At 33.3% G+C, this 20,817-nt stretch overlaps 2 protein-coding genes across 2 annotated transcripts; both read right to left on the bottom strand.

The window, feature by feature from the left end:
* Positions 1-1,132: 1,132 nt before the first annotated feature.
* Positions 1,133-4,667, bottom strand: LOC124821525 (Pentatricopeptide repeat (PPR) superfamily protein). The gene is made up of 2 exons (XM_047293420.2): positions 2,028-4,667; positions 1,133-1,582 (listed from the first exon to the last, which is right to left on the bottom strand). The coding sequence occupies exons 1-2, from the start codon at positions 4,559-4,561 to the stop codon at positions 1,456-1,458; spliced, it is 2,661 nt and encodes an 886-aa protein (XP_047149376.2). The 5' UTR covers positions 4,562-4,667; the 3' UTR covers positions 1,133-1,455.
* A 1,121-nt stretch (positions 4,668-5,788) lies between these two features.
* On the bottom strand, positions 5,789-8,257 carry LOC124821480 (uncharacterized). Its single transcript, XM_047293368.2, has one exon. The coding sequence runs from the start codon at positions 8,255-8,257 to the stop codon at positions 5,882-5,884; it is 2,376 nt and encodes a 791-aa protein (XP_047149324.2). The 3' UTR covers positions 5,789-5,881.
* Positions 8,258-20,817: the final 12,560 nt, after the last annotated feature.

Genomic DNA, 20,817 nt, shown 5'->3' with positions numbered 1-20,817 from the left:
TCAAAGAATGTAATAAGCTGTCAAAAATATAAAAATTATATGAAAAATAAAATAAAATGCAAATGCAAATGCAACAGGTTCGACAAAAGAAAACAATATAAAACTTGTATACATGATGGTCCTGCTATGATCTCTCCATATTAGAATCATCAACCTATAGGACTTCTGTTTTTGATGGGGAATCAAGCCACTTTTTTGAGTCCCAAAGGATATATACATGTTGTTGATCCATCACTGTTTGTCCCTATATTGTATCTCCATTTCCTACATTAAGGAACACAATTACTTCCTTGATAGCCATTGAGGTGTTCATATGCGTAAGTTGAGGCACGTGCACAATCTGTTTGAAGATAAGAGACTTGAGAATATCCTTAACTACAGTTGACAGATGATCAGAATATGAGAAAATAAAAATAAAAAGTTTAAGTAGATAACCACATGATCAAAGAAAATTGCAATTCAAAATTACTTGATTTGATGTGTTACCATTTATGAACTCTAGTTTAAAATCTTTTGTATGGGAATCCAACTAAGATAGGCATGATCATATTTCAACCTATACCAGTGCATGACAATATTTCAACGTGATGCATTGTCGAGTAGAAAACTTGAATGGACATCACCATCCAGATAAGAGATGATCCAATTGGTAAATTAGAAACAAAAACAAACAAATTAAAGAAGAAGGAATTGAAATGAACGAAATGAGATAAAAACCTAATGAATGGTTCATTGGTGAACCTTATACATCTCAGAATATCCATCCTTGAATACTAATATTCACATATTATGGTTTTCAATTACATTTTTAATATTAATTATGACCCTTTTCCTGTAAATAGGCCTAAGTGGTAGTATTGTAGTTATTCTAATATTTTTTACCTGGATATTCATTCACCAGCAGAAAAGCATTTTAGCCACATCAAACCCTGACCATTTTTGCCTAGAAAATTCTTTCAGATTCTGAACATTCAGCATCATAGGTAAACATCTGCCTTCCCTTGGCATCCAGGAACAAGGAATTATCCCAATCCTCAAATGTAATCCAACATGCTGTCATTTTAAAGGTCAGGAGATTCCCAAGCATCAAGATGCGAAAAGAAGAAAGCCTTAGAGGCTTGCTAAAGAGATGTTCAACTACTCCTTCAGACCAATTATCTGACGGCCTTTCTGTTCACTTTCCATTAAATCAATATATATTCCACATATATACAAAGGGAAAAAGTATACACCAATGTTTGTACAACTCGTAAAATGAGTTTTGAATTACTTTCTGTGGTGTGTATACTTGGCATTGAAAGGAATACATATTTGATTGAAAACCTTTGCTTACAGAGAGGTCTTCAATATTTCCAACCTCAAACCTTTACGTTCTATGATCTGCTGCTCCTCTTGTTCCACCTTCGAGAATCAAACTTAGGGAAGGGTTGAAAGTTCCCCAACAAAAACAAATAATTAACCACTGCCATCATAGTAATCAAGAAAATCATTTGGCTGAGACTGCAAACTAGATATACTTCCTTGACCCCAGCCTTTCTGCACACGCTTAAGAGTTTTCAGTGCAATTCCAGTGCCACCATCCCTGTCATATAATAGAACAGATCATTAGTGAAGATGGAAGAATATGCAGCATTAGTAAATTAAGGATAGCACTCAAAATAGACATTATAGAACCTGTGACAATCAAAGTTTCATAAAATAATAGGGTCCTGGTTTGCATTTAATTTGATAGAACTACGATATTTGAGATGACTAAGAGGTGATAATTTTAAATGTCACGTGATAAAGCAACTCTTTAAGATGAAAAAAAATACAAAAACGTCTTCATGTTTGTCAGTTCGTCTAGGAAACCGTCTAACTATAAGGTTTAGAAATGAGAACCCACAAAATCCATCATGTTATGTTGTCCAACACATCCAAAAACAATTTTCACTCCCACTATCAAATTAAGAATCTTGTTTTCCAAATATGAACAGAATCCAAAAAACTGAAATACTTGATTATCTTCATCACCCATATGGTCATACCTGTTAACTATATCCTTCCAGTCGCTTCCTCCATCGTTATGTAGTTTTCCAGGAATGACTCTGTTTTTGTTTTGATAAGTCCTATCGACAGGTCTATCTTCTAATGCCAATTCCATCATCCTCTTTGCTAGTTCATCCGCTTTCTGTTTGTTTCCTCTTTTACTTAAGCCATCAATCACTGGCATGAATGATGCATGATCGAATCCATATCCCTTATCAATCAATTTATGAAGAAGGCTACTAGCATCTGCTAACCTTTCATCCTGGCAAAGTCTTTCAATCAAATCTTTATACATGAAATTCTTCAATGTGAGATATCTATCTAACGAAGCTTCAAATAGCTTCTTTGCATCAGAGAGTTGTCCTCCAGCTAGTAATTCATTGAACAACAAACTGTACAGGGCTTCTTTGTGGCCGCATATACTCAAAGCTACCTCAAATAGTTCACAAGCTACTTTAAAATCACTACACTTGCAGAGGGCTTTAATCAATATTTTGAATGAAGATATATTAGGAGATATGCCCTTATCCAACATTTCATGTAAAAGCGAAATGGCATCATTTGCTTTTCCTCCTTCGCAAAGGCAACTGATTATATTATTATAAGTGAAAATATCTGGACTTATTCCTTTTTCTTTCATCTCATCCATCAATCCATATATTTCAAATATTTGATTTTTACTTCCTAAACCCAGGATCAAGGCATTATAAGTTTGAAGAGTCTTGCTACAACCATTTCTCTCCATATCCTTCAAGACACGAAAAGCCGATGATATCTTCCCTTGTTTACAGAAACTCCATATGAATGTATCATAAGTTACAGAATCAGGGTGCAAGTTTTTTGCCAACATTTCAATAAACTTTTTTTTGGCTTCCTCTAGCCTCCCAGCTTTGCAAAGTCCATTAATTAAAGTTGTGTATGTGATTCCATCAGGCAAGCAGTTTGATACATTAGTGATTGAATTAATTAGAGTGGCAAATGTGTTTCCTTTATCAAGGGATGTTGGTCCATTAGTCCACATCTCACTTACAATTTCCATTGCCTTTTCCAGTTCTCCATTTCTAGAGAGACCATTGACCACAATATTGCAGGTTACAGTATCCGGTTGATAGGATTTTTCATTCATCTTTTGCAGCATTTCCTCTGCCTCTTGCGTTCTGCCCTTTTTCCACAGGCTATGCAGCAACGTGTTGCAGGTATAAGTATTCGGCTGACAGCCATTCTTTATCATTTCATGAAGAACACGTTTAGCTTCAAAAACCTTCCCTTTACTGCAGTATCCATGCAGGAGTGTACTATAAGTAACTGTATCCGGGTAAACCCCATTGCTCATCATCACATCCATCAGCCCTCTTGCATCTGACAGCATATGGTTTCTGCATAACCCATCCACCATAATGTTATATGTGTAAGCATTCGGTTCAATGCCTTTTGCCGCCATTTCATCAAGTACTAACCGAGCCTCCAATAGCTCCCCATTCCTGAGCAAACCCAACAACCATATGTTATAACTTTCCAGAGAGACAAAATTCCCAGCTTTCTTCATGGTGTCAACCAAACCCCTTGCACCCTCGATCATCCCATGCTTACAGAACCCCTTAAGCATCAAATTATAAGTTACAACATTGGGTCTAGGAAGCCCCAATTCCACATCCATCTGCATATCTCTGAAAATCCTCGATGCCTCAAGAACCTTTCCAACTCTACAAAGCGCAGAAATCCTCGAATTAAAAGTAACAACATCAGGCAACAACCCTACCTCGCTCATCCTCTCAACAAGTTTCTCAGCTTCATCATTTAGCTCCTCTTTACAAAATGCAGAAACAAGAGTATTGTACACGACCCTGTTAGCAATACGACACGAACTGTTATTGTCATTGCCATTGCTATTGCTATAACTATGGTTAACAAGCTCCAAGGCTTGTTTGACGCGACCAGCGCGGCACAAGCCACGGACCAGAATCCCAAGAGTGAACTCGTTCGGGTGGCATCCTTTTTGGGACATTTTGTCGAACAGTTGGATGGCGTGGTCGAAGGCGCGAGAGTCGCAGAGAGACTGGATGAGGAGGTTGAAGGTGTAGGTCTGAGGGGTGACACGTGCGGCGATCATGTCAGTGTACAGCCACGTGACGAGGTTGGGGTGGCTGTGTTGGATGGAGGAGCGGAGGAGGAGGTTGTAGAAGGAGATGGAGGGAGGGGATGAGGGGAATTGAGCTCTAAGGGATTTGAAGTGTGTGAGGGCCTCGTGGATGTGACCCCATTGGGCGAGGATTCGGACCATGGAAAGGATGGAAGGCTGCGCAATGTGGTGCGGCTGAGAGGCTAGGAGGAGTTTGTGGAGGTCGTGGAGTTGAAGGTGCATGTTGGCCCCTGCAAGGATGCGTGTTGTGATGGTGACAAGGTGCTGAGTGTGATCGGCGAAGGAAGAGGCAGAGGAAGGGGAAGACATAACGCGCTTCACCAATTGCCACGCCAATTTTGGATTCTTGCTGTTCTTAAGAACACCTTCCATCACCTTCCTCCTTAACTCCATTCTATTATTTGTTTGGTTTTCCAGAAACAGTATCCCAAACTCGCAGAAGAAGAACACGGCTTCTGACTCTTCTTTTCTGCATTTCTAACTGCAAAACCATATATGTATATTGTGAAAAATAATATTATGTAATTTTATACAACTCATATTTTCAAAGTTTGAGAAAATAAAAATTATCCAAACAACACTTTGAGTGTTCCATTGTAAACTTCATCATTAGAACATACTGGAGTGAAACTCAATTTTTTAATAATTTTATTTCAATTATATTGAATTTTACTTCCATTATTTTTATTTCATGAATAATACTCAATATTCTTTTTCTTTTGTAGTTTTTATTAAATTAAGGTAATAACAAATTCAAATAGAAAATTTATTATTTGTCAAGTACATATTATTATTTCACCATAATAATATGCTTGATATATCTAATAAAAGAATTAAACATGAAAAAGAAGAAAAACAAATAACAATGATTCACTACAAAAATAATAAATTTTATTGGAGATTTTTTACCGTCGGGTTCAAAAACCCCCTAGAATAAATATAATTATTAACAGTTTTAATAATCTCAAATAGTTTTCGACGATTTTATTAAAAATATCTGTTAAGATAAACTTGCATATCCTGACTTTATTAAACTAAACGCTAATGGTAATGCTTTAATTAATGCAAAAAGAGATGTAGTGGGAGATTTAAGAAGTGTGGACCATCATTGGATTGTTGGTTTGTCAAGGTTTACTTTCTTCAGCATATTCACTAAACTGCAATTTGTTACTTTTACTGAAAAACAAACTTTGATCATGAGCAATAAAATCAGATTCAACAAATCTATATTTCATTAAGGATAGGGATGATTTTCATAACAGAGTACAGTTATGTTTCTATACAATGAAGAACAAATACCTCATTAGATATAGAAGAAAGACCTCAATTCAAATATAAATTGCAACAAACTCAAATTTAATCCATTTAAAACACAATATGCATGTTATATTAAGCTAAACAAGTAGAAACAAGAAAAACTCTCTTAAACACTGCTTAACTACACTCCTTATACTATATCCAAACATATATGCAATGACCTGGTAACCAATAGCTAATTTCAGCACAGTCCTTCTCTTTTCAACCTGTAGAAAGAAACACAATCCGTCAGCTGAGTAATTAAAAGACCATGTTTCAGTCATACGTCTTAGCAAATAAGCCAATAGCATATGTGATTTTGCTTTACCTTTAGGTTTTGACTGGATAAACTGTAGAAATCAGAATAAATAAGTGCAAACCGTCTAACTGACAAACTTCTAATGAAAATGCACCCTTCTACCACGTTTTAGAGCTGAGATGACACGCTGCTGCTGTCATTCCCATTTTATAAAGCATGTTAATGGCTTTTTTCCTGTGAGATGTACTATGTAAGCCCAGAGCAGCGCATGTTATATTATCTGGTTCTAGTCCCCTGTCAACCATTTCACCAAATACGCTTAATGCTTTTATAAAGTCCTTTGTGTTCATGAATCTAGCAATCAACACAGTGTAAAAAACAACATCCGGATTTATTTCCATTTGATCTATATCTCTGATGATGGAAAAAACTTTCAATGATGTCTTATTTCCTTCTCCATGATGAGAGACAGGACTTTTTAAATTTGCTTTAAAGTTTCCATCAAGTAAAACTGTGTAGGTAATGAGATCAGGTTTGATTCCTCTCCTCTTCATATCCTGCAAGAGGTCATGGGCCTCTTCCAAATAGTTCATCCTACAATAACTATGTATCATAATTGTGTAAATTATAACATCAGGGGTGAGTCCTTCATTTAAAAAAAAATCAAATAAAAAGCAAGCCTTATTCATATCCCCAGTCTCGCACAGTAAAGCTATAACCTGTGAATACATTATTATGTTAGGTTTAGCATTTGACAACAACATTCTCTCCAGCAACATAAGAGCTTTCTTAGTGTCACCTTTCATAAAGAGTTTAGCCATTAGCTTAGAACAGGAGGCATTGTTAGGCATATCTCCTTGGTTTGACAGCTCAAAGAAAATTTTATAGGGTTTCTTTACAAAGTCCGCTTCACAATAGCCATTAAACATAGCAGAATAGATTCCAAAACTCTTATCTTGTAGACTGTTAAAATACGCCTCGGCTTCCAAAACCTTTCCCACTGAACACAAATTTTCAATGATTAACTTATGTGTAGTAGAGTTTGGCTTCACGCCTTCACTCTGCAAAAACTTTAATGCCTCATAAGCATGACCGTTTCTAACCAACCCAGTCACAAGTACATTATATGTTATAATATCAGGTTTGAAACCTTCATCAATCATTTCCTTAAACACCCTAAACCCACTAACGAGATCACCCTGAAGGCAGTATCCCTTGATAAACGTTGTGTAGTGCTTAAGATCTAAAGCCACACCCCTTCTCTTCATGTCTTCCGATAGAGATATCGCATCCTCCACCTTCCCCAACTTAAACAAAGCATCAAAAACAATGTTGTAGACAACTCCATCAAGAAACATCCCGGACTCCTTTAGTTTCTTAAACTGATCCACCACCACCTCCAAAGTCTTGCCCGTCTTTTCCAAACAATTCAGAATGTAACTAACAATAAAACAATTTGTCTTCACACCCCTCGAAATCATCTTATCATGCAAAACCAAAGCCTTGCTCGGATTATTACCCTTACAATACCCTTGAATCAAGGCGGAATAAGCAAACACATCAGGAACCAACCCTTGCCTCTCCATGTCATCAAACACACTCTGAGCCTCATCCAACTTCATCTCATTACAAAACCCGCGAATAACCGCAGTGTATGCATAAACCTCCAAAGGGAGGTTACTCTTTCTAAATCTCTGCAGCACCTTATACCCAAGAGCAGACCTATGGTTATTACAACACCCTTCAATGTAAGCAGCATAGCAATACGAATGTGGGGTGATCCCGACTCTCTCCATTTCCTCAAAAACACGGAGAGGTTGACTCAAGTCACCCTTTTTACACAACGCCTTGATGAAAATTGCATAGGAATAACAATTGGGTCTGAAACCAAACCTCTTGAGTTGCTCAAAAATGGCCAGTGCTTTATCGACCTCGCCCTGTTCCACCAACCTGTTGAAGAGGAAGTTGCAAGTGAGAACATCAGGGACAATTCCGCGGCGCCGAGTTTGGAACAAGAAATCAATAGCCTCATCAAACATGTTGAGGCTGACACAGGTTTTGACAAAGCCACCAAAAGCTCTGAGCAAGTAATGGTTATGGTGGTCTAAGTCCTGGAAGAGTATTTCGAAGAGTTGAAGGAGGTGAAAGGGAAGACGGTGGTGTTTTGAGAGGGTAATGAGGTGGAGAAAGAGGGAGTCTAGTTTTCTGGGAAGGTTCCAGAAAGCGAACATTTTGGTGATGGCGGCGTAGGTTGAGAGGGTGTGCGGGAAGCCGGTGCGGTGGAGGTGGTTGAGGAAGGAGAGGGCGAGAGAGGGGTGGTGGTGGAGACATTGGAGGGTTTGAAGGACTTGGAGGGTGGTTGGGTGTGAAAGGGGCGTGGAAGGGGTGGTGTCGGAGAAAGAGGGTGGGGTGGAGTGAGCGAGTGCAGTGGATGCAAATGGCTGTGAAAAGGGTCTTAGGTTGAGTTTGTGAATGGTTTTGAAGACAAGGTTGAAAACACGAAGCCCCCATGGACATGGAATGGAGAACAACATGCCGTTGTATTTAAAATCAGGAGGATACGTACTGTGCTGCATAGCACACTTTTTTTCTTAGGTTGGTTTTCAAAAACCTGATTTTTTATTTATATTTTAATGATTTTTTATAAACGTAGATTAGAATTCGGTTTTTGAAAAATCGTTCATTCAATCAGTTTGAAAAACTATTGATGGTTTCAATAGTTTCCGAAATTTGGTGAACAATTTTATTTTTTCAAATTATTGAAAACAAACTTTTGAGTCATTGAATAGGTTTTGAAAAATCCTTAAAAGTTTCAATGATTTTGGAAATCTACTGAACAAATCTTTTTTTTTTAATTATTGAAAACCATTGTTTCCTATTTGAATAATATTTTTTTATTAATTTATGATATTTATTTATTTATTTTGTTGTTTTTGAAGATTATGGTTATGAAAATTGTTTTGTTGTATTTGAAAAAGACAGTGACTTAATTATTATTATTTTAAATCTGATTTTCTAATTTTACCCATTAATTTTTATTTTCATGAATAATACTCAATATTTTTTTTTTGTAGTTTTTATTAAATTAAGGTAATAAGAAATTCAAATAGAAAATTTATTATTTGTCAATTACATATTATTTAATAATAATATGCTTGATATATCTAATAAAAGAATTAAACATGGAAAAGAAGAAAAACAAATAACAATGATTCACTACAAAAATAATAAATTTTATTGGACATTTTTTACCGACGAGTTCAAAAACCTCCAAGAATAAATATAATTATACAGTTTTAATAATTCCAAATAGTTTTCGACAATTTTATTGAAAATATCTGTTAAGATAAAATACATTTGTTTCTTTCAATTATTTCCTGACAGTTTGTAACGAAAATGTCAGTATCTTAAAAATAATTTAATATCCTTCTAATTTCCTCCCTTTCTCCCACGCCTCTTCATTTTCCAAACTAAAAAAATCCCCAAATCTTTCTGTTAATCTTAATTCCATTTGCACACCAATTTAGTAATTTGATTAAAAAGTCCACTGCATTTATGCAACTAAAGTAATGGTGGTGAATTTTTTATATTCATTACTAAAACAAATGGATAAATTGATTCAGAAGGTACTACTAAGAGTATGTCTTTTTATTCTAAACAAATTTCATTCATAAAACCTCGTCAAAAAAATTGATTTCTATTAGTTTTGATTTTCTACTACTAATAGTAACACAACCTCTATTATTGGAAAATATCCTTGACTTTTACTAATAATTTGATTTTGAATTTTGTTTTTGTTATTCCATACGTAGAATATAACATTTTGTTTGTTTCTCAAATCAATAAAGCCTTAATTATATTGTTATTTTTTAACCTAATTTTTTTGCTTTTGAAGACATTCAAACCGAACAAACAATTGGTTATGATGTTAAACAAAGGAGGTTATAACTTTCATATATCTTTTATTCTTGCCTATGTGTATCTGACCATATCACATCCTCAAGTAATTCAGACCATAAGATTTTAGAATATTTTATGCATATGTGGAGATGTACAATTAACATATGAGAAGTTAATTAATAATGTAAAATAAACTTTTTAGTCCAAATAATGAATTATAGATGAGTCGGTGGATTCATGAGTGACACCGTAGATGCTTGCATCCTTAATCTAAATACATTTCATTTCTAACTTTCTTTTTTCCTAAATAAAAAGACTATAAAAGATGTTTGGTACAAAAATAATATACTCCTTTGTTTCATTAACTACATAGAAAATCAATTAAGTATAATGTCATGAAATTCATATGAAAATTATAATATGTTGACTAGCATCAATGATCCACCTTAGTTTCTGAAAGATTTTTTTAACATATAGTAATTCATAGTTATTTAAGAATTTCATTGAGTACGATGAGTTCAGAGTCATGGTATAAAAACGACTTTTATATAAGAATGGATTCTTAATACTATATCATTAGTTTATATTATAAAGGTTTAATAGGCTCTTTTGTCTCCAGTTTTGTTCGATTGTGTCAATTTGGTCTCTGATTTTAAAAATGTGTCAACTTGGCCTTCACTTATTAAATTTTGCATCAAAATCGTCTCTTCCGTCAAATAGAAACAAACGACGTTAAGGATTGATGATCTGACAGAAGACATGACATTTTTAAATTGTATGTGCCGTGACGTGTTTAGTATTTCCTTTAATTATAATTAATTTGGATTAATGTTTTTCTTTTAATTACTTTTAATTATAATTAATGTGACAGTTAGAAATGCGTCCCACTCCTCAGATCAAATCTTCTTCTTCTTCCAAAAATAGTGTTGCAGTTAGCAATGGATAATTGGCAATGGCGTCTCACTCCTCCACCGAATATCTGCTCCACTTGCTCCCTCTCTCACTTCCCCTTCTGCCCCGCTCCGCCTCCCCCACCCTATCACCACCTCCACCCCCCTAAACCCCTCTTTCTTACGACCCCGCCAACCCTACGTGATTAAGGTATGCAATTTGGGGCACTTTTCGATTGGGGTTTTGGGGCTGGTTGTGTTTCCTTGTAGGTTTCGAAGGAGAAGTACTAAACTCGTGATGAATTTGGTGGTTTTGGAATGGACGAAACTCGCAAGGTGGAGGCGCGATCTGGGTTTCGTATATGAAGGAGATTGGAGTTTTCATGGTGGAGAATGGAGGAGAAGATGAACTTTCTCGGGTTCTCTCTATTGTCGCGATTTGGGTTGTTGATGGAAGAACAAAAGAATTCTCGGGGGTCCGAGATTGCTCGCGGTGGTGCGTCAATGGAGGTGCTGTGATTCACTATGGTTGCTGGACGACGCTGGTTGTGTTCTTGAGCGTGGTTGAGGTGCCGCTCTCGAAGATCGGTGCCGCTGGCGACGATCGATTTTAATAACAAACCAAGAGGGTTTTTAATACGAACGTGTGCCTTTTAATTTCTACTCAATTAAACTTATCAAGCAAATGATAAAGACAAATAAAGAGAGTAAGGTTGAGAGAAATTTGCACAAATGATTTTATCCTAGTTCAGATCTTACCAATCCTACGTCTAGTCGCTTATCTCAAAACAAGATAAACAGTTCACTAATCACAAAAAAATTACAAATTACAATCACAAAGAAACAATTTGTAAAAGTTTAGAAACCACCTCTCTTGATACCACAAGAGATGAACTTGCACCTTCTTTGAGTCTTCACAAAGGATGAACACCTCCTCCGAATGCTTCACGAAGGATGAACTTCCTCTTCCGAACACCTCCTCAGACACACCAAGGATGAACCAGCTATTTCCTCAGTCACCATACCAGCACTTCACCACAGACACGAGTTTCACAAGCCGAACAAGAACACACAAGTCTCAATGATTTCTGAGTACTGGAGCACAAGGGAAGACTTGATGTTGAAGGAAAATGAGAGCATATTTATAGACTCAAGCAAATACTCTTTCGTTCTTCGTTTCTAGCCATTTAACGCTTTTAATCTATTAATATTAGTGTTAATCGATTAAAATGAGTACAACGGCTAGTTTTAACGGCTAGAAAACTCCAACGGTCACTTTTAATCGATGAAAAGGTATTTCAATCGATTAGCTAATAGATTAAAATGTATTTTAAATTAATCTATTAAATCGGAAAAGTTTGAGTTTTCAGCTTTTACTCATTTTAATCGATTAATACTTGTTTTAATCGATTAAAATAGTGAGATTTTGACTCTGGACATCAATTATATAATATGAAAGTACATGGAATCAAAACCACTGAAAATCTAAGTCCTAGACACTGAACTACAATTATTACAAAAGCTTTCTATTGCAATACAAGTCTTCATAACATCTTCTTGAATCTTGATTTCTCTTGACTTGATTTGGACATCATCAAAACTTCATTGTCATCATTTTGCTAACATTCTCCCCCTTTTTTATGATGATCAAAAACTCCTTTGATTTAAAGCTTTTAGTAATAATCTGGATAAAAACACAAGTTATGGAAGAAAAGAGCATTAGTAAATAAACACAAATAAACTTCAAACATTTTCTCCCCCTTTTTGATCATAATTAAAAAGTTGTGTTTAACTGTTCTCCCCCCTAAGATAATACTCACCCTTAATAAAAGCATGTAAGCATATGAGCTAAATATATTTCAAATTTAAAGATTCATTCAAACATACACAATAGGAGATTAAAGCATATAATTTTAGGATAAAGAACTTAAAAAACATTGTTAAAACATACATTAAACCATACAAGATAAGAATTTTAAAGCATACAAAAATATGGCTAGTTTTTCAAATATGCGAAACTGGAACGCATTTAATAGATTAAAAGCTAGGTTTAATCAATTAGCTTTAATCGATTATTTTGAAGAATAATCGATTAAAAACGTTATTTTTCGTAAAACACTTAAAAATGCACAAAATGGATCAAAATGAAATCCTAAGAGATTTATACAATTCCTAAATCACTTCTAATGTTTACCCCTTTAGATATGCCTCCAATTTCGTAATGATAATCCTCTATTTTGTTTAGATCTTCATCTTGAGGATTGTCATCATTCTTCGCTTCATTTGTTCTACAAGTCTTCATCATTACCTGCATCTGATTCAACTGACTCAAGAGGTTTTGCCTCAAGGTCTACAATTTAATCAAAGACAACATGCACAAATTATTATATTTCAAATGTTTTTCGATTGAAAATTCTCTATGCTTTGTTTGTTAGAGAATATCAAAAAAATAGATTCATCGGCCTTAGAATAAAATTTTCTTAAATTTTATTTTCATTATAAAAAAAATATTAAATGTAAAACATTGGGTACCGAACTACTTTGTATGGGTCCTTTGGGTTAGATTGAAAAATTGAAATCATTTTACAACCCAAACATATCTACCACTTGGAACACCATAATGCTTAATTTTACATTTATTTGAAGTATGACCCTTTTTCATACAATAAAAACATGATACAATTTTTGTGTTCCTATAAGTTGTTCCTTTTTTCTACCCACGTTCTACGAGTTCTATTATTATGTTTATTTTTAATCTTAGGAGCATACTTATTTTTAACAACCTTATTTTCATTATTTTTACTACATTCTCCTAAGGTTGTTTGTTCTAGTAGTTTCTTAAAATTTTCACAAGATACACATTCATCACTACTAGTAAATTTACCCTTTTCATAAAATAAAATTTTATTTTTCAAATTTTTATTCTCTTCAAGAATATTTTCAAAGTCTAATTTTAAATTTTTATTTTCTTGAAAAATATTTTCAAAATTCAAATTTAAATTTTTTATTTTCTTCAAGAATATTTCCAAAATTCAATTTTAATTCTTTTAAATTCCTTTTCAGTTTCTTATGAGCTTTATCTGTTTTTTTTTATTCTACTATTAAAGCAGCATAAGTTTCGTGCAATTCATCTTCACTAATTTGACTATAATTATCAGAATCGCTAGATGTACGTACTTGGCTTCCAGCGTCATCGTTCGCCACTAAACAAATGTTTGCTTCTTCATCAGAATTGCTTAAGTCAGAAATTGTTTCGTTGTCATCGTCCCATGCGATGTAGGCTTTCTTTTTCTTGAAGAACTTCTTTTCTTTTATTTCTTCACTCTTCTTTTGATTTGGGCAGTCAGCTTTTAAATGCCTCATTTCTCCGCAACCATAACATCTATAGTTTGAGGAAGATCCTTGATTTTCTCTCTTTGCGTATTTAAATCTGTTACCAATAAGGAGTATTGATAAATCTTGAAGAAATTTGTTTTGATGATGCTGCAAGAAGTTTTAGTTGAAGAAGATATTAGAATTAGTTAAAAGCAATTTGTAGAAATTAAATGTAGTAGGAAATTCTTGTAAACTTTGTAAACTTGCATTTTTAACTGCAATAATCGATTATGGAATGGCAATTATCGATTATCACAAAGTCACACAGGAATAATCGATTATCACTTCATATAATCGATTATCACATTTTGAAAACCCTGTAACGGACTTGAATAATCGATTATCACTTACAATAATCGATTATTCGTGGCAGTTGAAACTTAACCTTAGATATTCAGAGCAGCTGGCTATATAGTGTTTTTTTTTGAAGATTAAAGGTAAGAAGAAAAACGTAGTTGAACACAGAGCTTTTGAGAATACAGTGTGATCTGAGGAAGTTCTAAAAGCTAGTTCATTGCATTGCTTAGTCTTGTGAAAAGGAGAAGCTCGCGCTTTATGGGTCAAAGGTCGGAGCGGTTCTCTTCAAGTTTGCAAAGTTGTTGTTCTTCCGGTTCGTTCGTTCGAAGGAAGGTTTTATCTTTTTCTGTTTCATTTACTCTATTGTAATTTGTTGAAACTGATTTTAGTGAAATCGTTAATCACTTTTTATAGTGATTAACAACTGGACGTAGATTCTTTTGAATCGAACTAGGATAAAAATCTAGTGTATCAAATTTTCTACTCCCTACTCTCTTTATTGTTTTATGCATATCAACTGTTTGATAAATTTTCTCTAAGAAAATTGTTTTTCTAAAACGGACCATCAAAACTTGATTTGTGACCGTAACACGCTTTACAAGTATTTTATTCCGTTGCGCGACTCTATAACAGTACCGATTATTCCTACAAAATCTTCCTTTGTCTTTTGATTTCATGAACCTGTTGAGCCTTTTTATCATGAGTCTCAAATTTTCTTCCTCATCTGAGTCTTCATCTTCTATTTAGCTTTTGCTTCTTTCTACCTCAGATTTTAAGGCTAGAGTCCTTTATTCTTAGTTTTTGCTTCTTCTTCATCTAGTCTTCCGAGGTCAAGTTCATGCTCTCTCAATTTCCCAAATAATGTCGCCATAGTCATTGTGTTGAGATTTTGTGACTCATAAATTGTAGTCACTTTTGGTAGCCATGACCTATCTAAAAGGTTTCAAAATTTTAATATTAAGCTCATCATTTTCGAAAGACTTACCTAGTCCAATGAGATGATTAACAATGTTGGTGAAGCATTTCTAAACTTCTGAAATTGTTTCTCTTGCTTCATCCTGAACATTTCGTACCTTCGTGGGTTACTCTCTTTATGTCATTTGTACCTTCGTGGGTTGCTCTCAGCACTTCCCACATTTCTTGAGCAGTCTTACAAACAGAGATCCTGTAAAACTCGTCAACCGTTAAAGCAGATGAAATAATATTCTGAGCTTTTACATCGTTTTGAAACCTTTTCTTTTCTTCAATAGTCCACTAAATAGTGGTTTTGGTTCCTACATATTGTCATTAGAAATAAAAGGACCAAATGCAATAACTTCCCAAATATCACAATCAATATACTCAATAAATATTTGCATTATAACCTTCCAGAATGCATAATTTTCACCTGTGAATAGAGGTGGTCTATTGATAGAAGTACCGTTTGCAAAAGTTTGATATGATCCTGCCATTTGAAGAACTATCAAATCGAGCTCTGATGCCAATTGTCAGAGCGGCTGCAGCGAAATGGTTAGCGTGGAATAACAAACTAAGAGGGTTTTTAATACGAACGTGTGCCTTTTAATTTCTACTCAATTAAACTTACCAAGCAAATGATAAAGACAAATAAAGAGAGTAAGATTGAGAGAAATTTGCACAAATGATTTTATCCTGATTCGGATCTTACCAATCCTATGCCCAGTCGCTTATCTCAAAACAAGATAAACAGTTCACTAATCACCAAATATTACAAATTACAATCACAAAGAAACAATTTGTAAAAGTTTAGAAACTACCTCTCTTGATACCACAAGAGATGAACCTACACCTCCTTTGAGTCTTCACAAAGTATGAACACCTCCTCTGAATGCTTCACGAAGGGTGAACTTCCTCTTCCGAACACCTCCTCAGACACACCAAGGATGAACCGACTATTTCCTCAGTCACCGCAACAACACTTCACCACAAACACGAGTTTCACAAGCCGAACAAGAACACACAAGTCTCACTGATTTCTGAGTACTAGAGCATAAGGGAAGAGTTGATGTTGAAGGAAAATGAGAGCCTATTTATATCCTCAAGCAAATACTCTTCCGTTCTTCGTTTTCAGCCATTTAACACTTTTAATCGATTAATATTAGTGTTAATCGATTAAAATGATTACAACGGCTAATTTTAACGACTAGAAAACTTCAATTGTCACTTTTAGTCGATTAAAATGTATTTTAATCAATTAGCTAATAGATTAAAATGTATTTTAATCTATTAAATCAGAAAAGTTTGAGTTTTCAATTTTTACTCGTTTTAATCGATTAATACTTGTTTTAATCGATTAAAACAATGCGATTTTGACTATGGACATCAATTATATAATATGAAAGTACATGGAATCAAAACCACTGAAAATCTAAGTCCTAGACACCGAACTACAATTATTACAAAAGTTTTCTATTGCAATACAAGTCTTCATAACATCTTCTTGAATCTTGATTTCTCTTGACTTGATTTGGACATCATCAAAACTTCATCGTCATCATTTTGCTAACAGACTTTATATAAGAGAATGGGTTACTCTCAATTTTAATCATTAAGCCTACTCCTCTATTCAAAAAACACACCATCGAGTTTAAGTGAGTTAAGGTTTAGAAAACAAAGTTGTGTTTGGATTTTTAAAGCTGCAATGGCAAGAAGTACACACATTATTCTTTCGATTATTTGCTTCCATTGTTTTTTATCCGGAGATGTTATTATGATGTTAATATAACTTGTTTAGGTCAATTTTTATACTGTTATTCTTTCATAATATAACATTTTGTTTATTTCTTAAATCACTAAAGCCTTAAATTGTATTGTTATTTTTTAGCCTAATTTTTATGTGTTTAAGGACATTCAAATTAATCAGACGATTAATGTGAAACAAAGGAGATTATAACTCTCATACATCTCTTGTTTACACAATGCATACCTGATCATGTCACTTCATCAAGTAAGTTAGACTATGAGATTTAAAGATATCTTATGTTTATGTATATGCAGATATGTACAATTAACATGTGAGAAGTTAATTAATAATGTAAAATAAATCTTTTAGTCCAAATGATGAATTATAGATAAGTCGGTGGATTTATGAGTGGAGTCGTAGGTACTTATATTCTTAATTTAAATACATTTCATTTCGAACTTTCTTTTTTTCCTAAATAAAAGACTATAAAATATGTGTGGTACAGAAATAATATACTCCTTTGTTTTATTAACTACGTAGAAAAACAATTAAGTATAATGTCATGAAATTCATATGAAAATTATAATATGTTGACTAGCATCAATGATCCACCTTACTTTCTGAAAGATTTTTTTAGCATATAGTAATTCATACACTAGTGCAGAAAGGGCTTTAGACGTCTGTTATTTTGGACTTTTAACGTCTGATCTCTGTTCGAAGTCTATACGAGTGACGTTAATGAGACGTCGGACCCAATAGGTCCGACGTTTATATAGACGTCAAATCCATACAAGAACGACGTCTATATAGGTGTTTGACACTATAGATCAGACGTCTAAAACGTTGTCGTATTTGATTGCATCTAAAACGTCTCGAGTTGCTCTTGGTTCATGGTGATTCGAGTTTACAACTTTATATTTTAGTTAGAGAATGTATTGTACTTTTTTTTGTATTGGATGATTTTAAAAACATAGTGGAGAGGAGTGCAAAACGCAAGAAATCGCCGCCCAAGAACGCCGCCCAAGAACGTGAGAAAAACTGCATCAAAACCCAACGAATACGCATTTTAATCAAAGAAAGATAATTCATCAAAGAGTGATGTAATCGGAGTAAAATTAATTAAAAATGGTGCAAAAGTGAGAAAACGAACCTGAAAAGTGTAACCTGTAGGGAGAATACGCGAGGAAGATGATGAACATTAAGTGTGCGTAACTGCTGCCTAGCGTTCTCGGTGTTTTAATACAGTCATATAGACGTCGGTTCCCCCCACATGAGACGTCTATATGGCGGTAGAAGTTGGATTGACGGGATCGGACGTCTAAATGGAGTTAAAAAGTGACTTTTTAGATTTCAAAAATGAGTATATAGATGTTGGTTCCCCTCACATCAGACGTTGTTATGGCTGTAGAAGTCGGATTGGCGAGATCGGACGTCTAAATGGAGTTAAAAAGTGACTTTTTAGATTTTCAAAAATGAGTATATAGACGTCGATTTCCCCCACATCAGACGTTTATATGGCTGTAGAAGTCGGATTGGCAGGATCGGACCTCTAAATGGTATTAAAAAGTGACTTTTTAGATGTCGATTCCCCCACATTTGACGTCTATATGGCTGTAGACGTCTGTTCCCTTCAGAACAGACGTCTATATGGTTGTTTTATTTACAAAAAAATGCCACCGGTTAGTTTTTACGTTGGATATTCGAGGATTGAATGTCTAAAAGGTGACGTTAAAGGTATTTTCTGCACTAGTGATAATTATTTAAGAATTTTATTGGAGTACAATGAGTTGAAAGTCATGATATAAAAACGACTTTTATATAAGAATCTTAATACTACATCATTAGTTTATATTATAAACTATATAAAGATATAAAGTAATTAAATTTTATTTCTCAATTAATTTAACCATTTGACTAAGAAAAGCCAAAAAGCGAGTTCAAGAAAGGAATATTCTTTGGAAGACTTTCAAAACTGATGGGCTTCAAGTACGTGAAATAACACTAAATATTCTTCTATATATTTAAAAAGGAAAATGATACTTGAACAACCATTTTTGACAACATTTAGACACGCGCACACGTGTCTAAATTTGAGTGGTCCAGTTGGAAAAATTAAATGAAAATGGACCACTCAAATTTAGACACGTGTGCGCGTGTCTAAATGTTGTCAAAAATGGTTGTTCAAGTGTCATTTTCCATTTAAAAAGAATACAATTTTTTCAATCCGTGTGTTTGAATAGAAGAAAAAACACATTTTCCAGAAATGTGTGTTATTCCAATTACATATCCTCCTTTGGAAACGTATAGAGATAAGTCAGAAGCCTATTATGTTTGGAAGTTTATTTTTCAAATTCTGAAAGATACTTAAGATTAAGACAGGGATAATAAGAGCTTTTCAGGGATGTAATATAAAAAAATTAAGACAATGAATAATAAAAATAATAAATTACGGGATAGATATATAATTGATTTGATATAATAATCATTTTATATATTTTATTGTAATATAATATAAAAAAATTATATTTTTAGAATTAAATTTTAATTTTTTAAATTTATTTGAATTCTAATTAATTAATGCGTTAATTATGTTTTTTTCCGTAACGCAAATTAAAATAAATCTCTTTGAAACTTTAATTTAATTTAGTTTTTCAATTTTAAAAATACGTAAATTTAATTTTTTTAACAAAATTTTATTAAGTTTATTTAATATTTTAAATATATTTTTAACTAATATTAAAGTAAAAATATGTCAATTATAATAAACAATTTAATTATTATCATAAAATATGTTTCAAATGGCAATTAAACTTAACAATTGAATAAAAAAATAAATTTATACATTTCTAAGACTTAAAAACTAGATTGAACCAAAGTTTTAATTTATCCTAAAGAAATAAATTTACACATTTATAAAACTTAAAAGAATAAATTTATCCTAACTTATTTTAATAAAACATGAATGAGAGTGTGATTCCTGTAAAATTATTATATTAAAAAAATGCAAAAGAATCTTAAAAATAATGTGAGATAGAAAACCCCATAAAAATTAAATTAGGATATGATAGAAGGACTCCTATTACGGTGTTGGACAATTATCATAAGAAAAATAACAAAAAAAATATTTTTTATAACTTAAATATGCAAAATATTTTTCATATGATTTTTAAAAAAAATTATAACAACTTAATTTTAACTTTCTCAACCCCGTTTGAATAAAAAAAAACATTTTCGAAAAAATCGTTTTCTTCTAGTTGCATCCTTCTTTGGAAGCGCATACAGATAAGTCAGAAGTCTATTATATTTGAAAGATTACTTTTCAAATTCTGAGAGATACTAAAGATTAAGACAGATATCATAAGAGCTTTCCGGTGAAGTATTATAATAAAAAATAGATTTAATGTCTCAGTAGGTCCCTATTTTTGTTCAGAATTTGAAATAGGGCCCTTTATTTTTTGGCGTCTCAATTGGGTTCTCCAATAAAATTTTCATGTGTGTTCCTCGAAATAGACAGATAATTATTTATGACTTAATACTTGTGGTTAGGGTTTTACATAAATATACAATACAAAACCTATAAAAACTAAATTAAGATACGATAATAGGGCTCCTAAAAATGCTATTAGGGTTTTTGGACAATTTCATAAACATCCAAAAAAGAAAAATTAAAATTACTTTTCATAACTTAAATTCGCAAAAGCTTTTTCATGACTTTTTTGAAATTGATAAACAAATTCATTTAATTTATGAAAAGCACCTTTTTTTTCTGATGCAAAATGCTGAAGAAACTATATTGTAAACAACTTTCATGACTATTCGAACTAAATATCTCCTAGAGAGTTATTTTCGCAAAGCGAAAGGGAGAAAATTATTCAAACATAAATCCTGTTTCCTGAAGAGTAACTTTCGCAAAATTATTTCATCATTTTGT

This window comes from Vigna umbellata, chromosome 1, assembly GCF_029865625.1.
Source record: "Vigna umbellata cultivar VRB3 chromosome 1, Vumbellata_1.0, whole genome shotgun sequence".
NCBI lineage: Eukaryota > Viridiplantae > Streptophyta > Magnoliopsida > Fabales > Fabaceae > Vigna > Vigna umbellata.
This window is presented reverse-complemented; position numbering and strand designations above follow the sequence as displayed.

What these genes read in the sequence shown, in the direction of transcription:
- LOC124821525 (XM_047293420.2), bottom strand. Translation starts at nt 4,561, where the DNA reads ATGGAGTTAAGGAGGAAGGTGATGGAAGGTGTTCTTAAGAACAGCAAG. An exon ending in TGGAAGGATATAGTTAACAG is followed by an intron (nt 1,583 to 2,027) that starts GTATGACCATAT and finishes ATTATATGACAG; the next exon opens with GGATGGTGGCACTGGAATTG.
- LOC124821480 (XM_047293368.2), bottom strand. Translation starts at nt 8,257, where the DNA reads ATGTTGTTCTCCATTCCATGTCCATGGGGGCTTCGTGTTTTCAACCTT.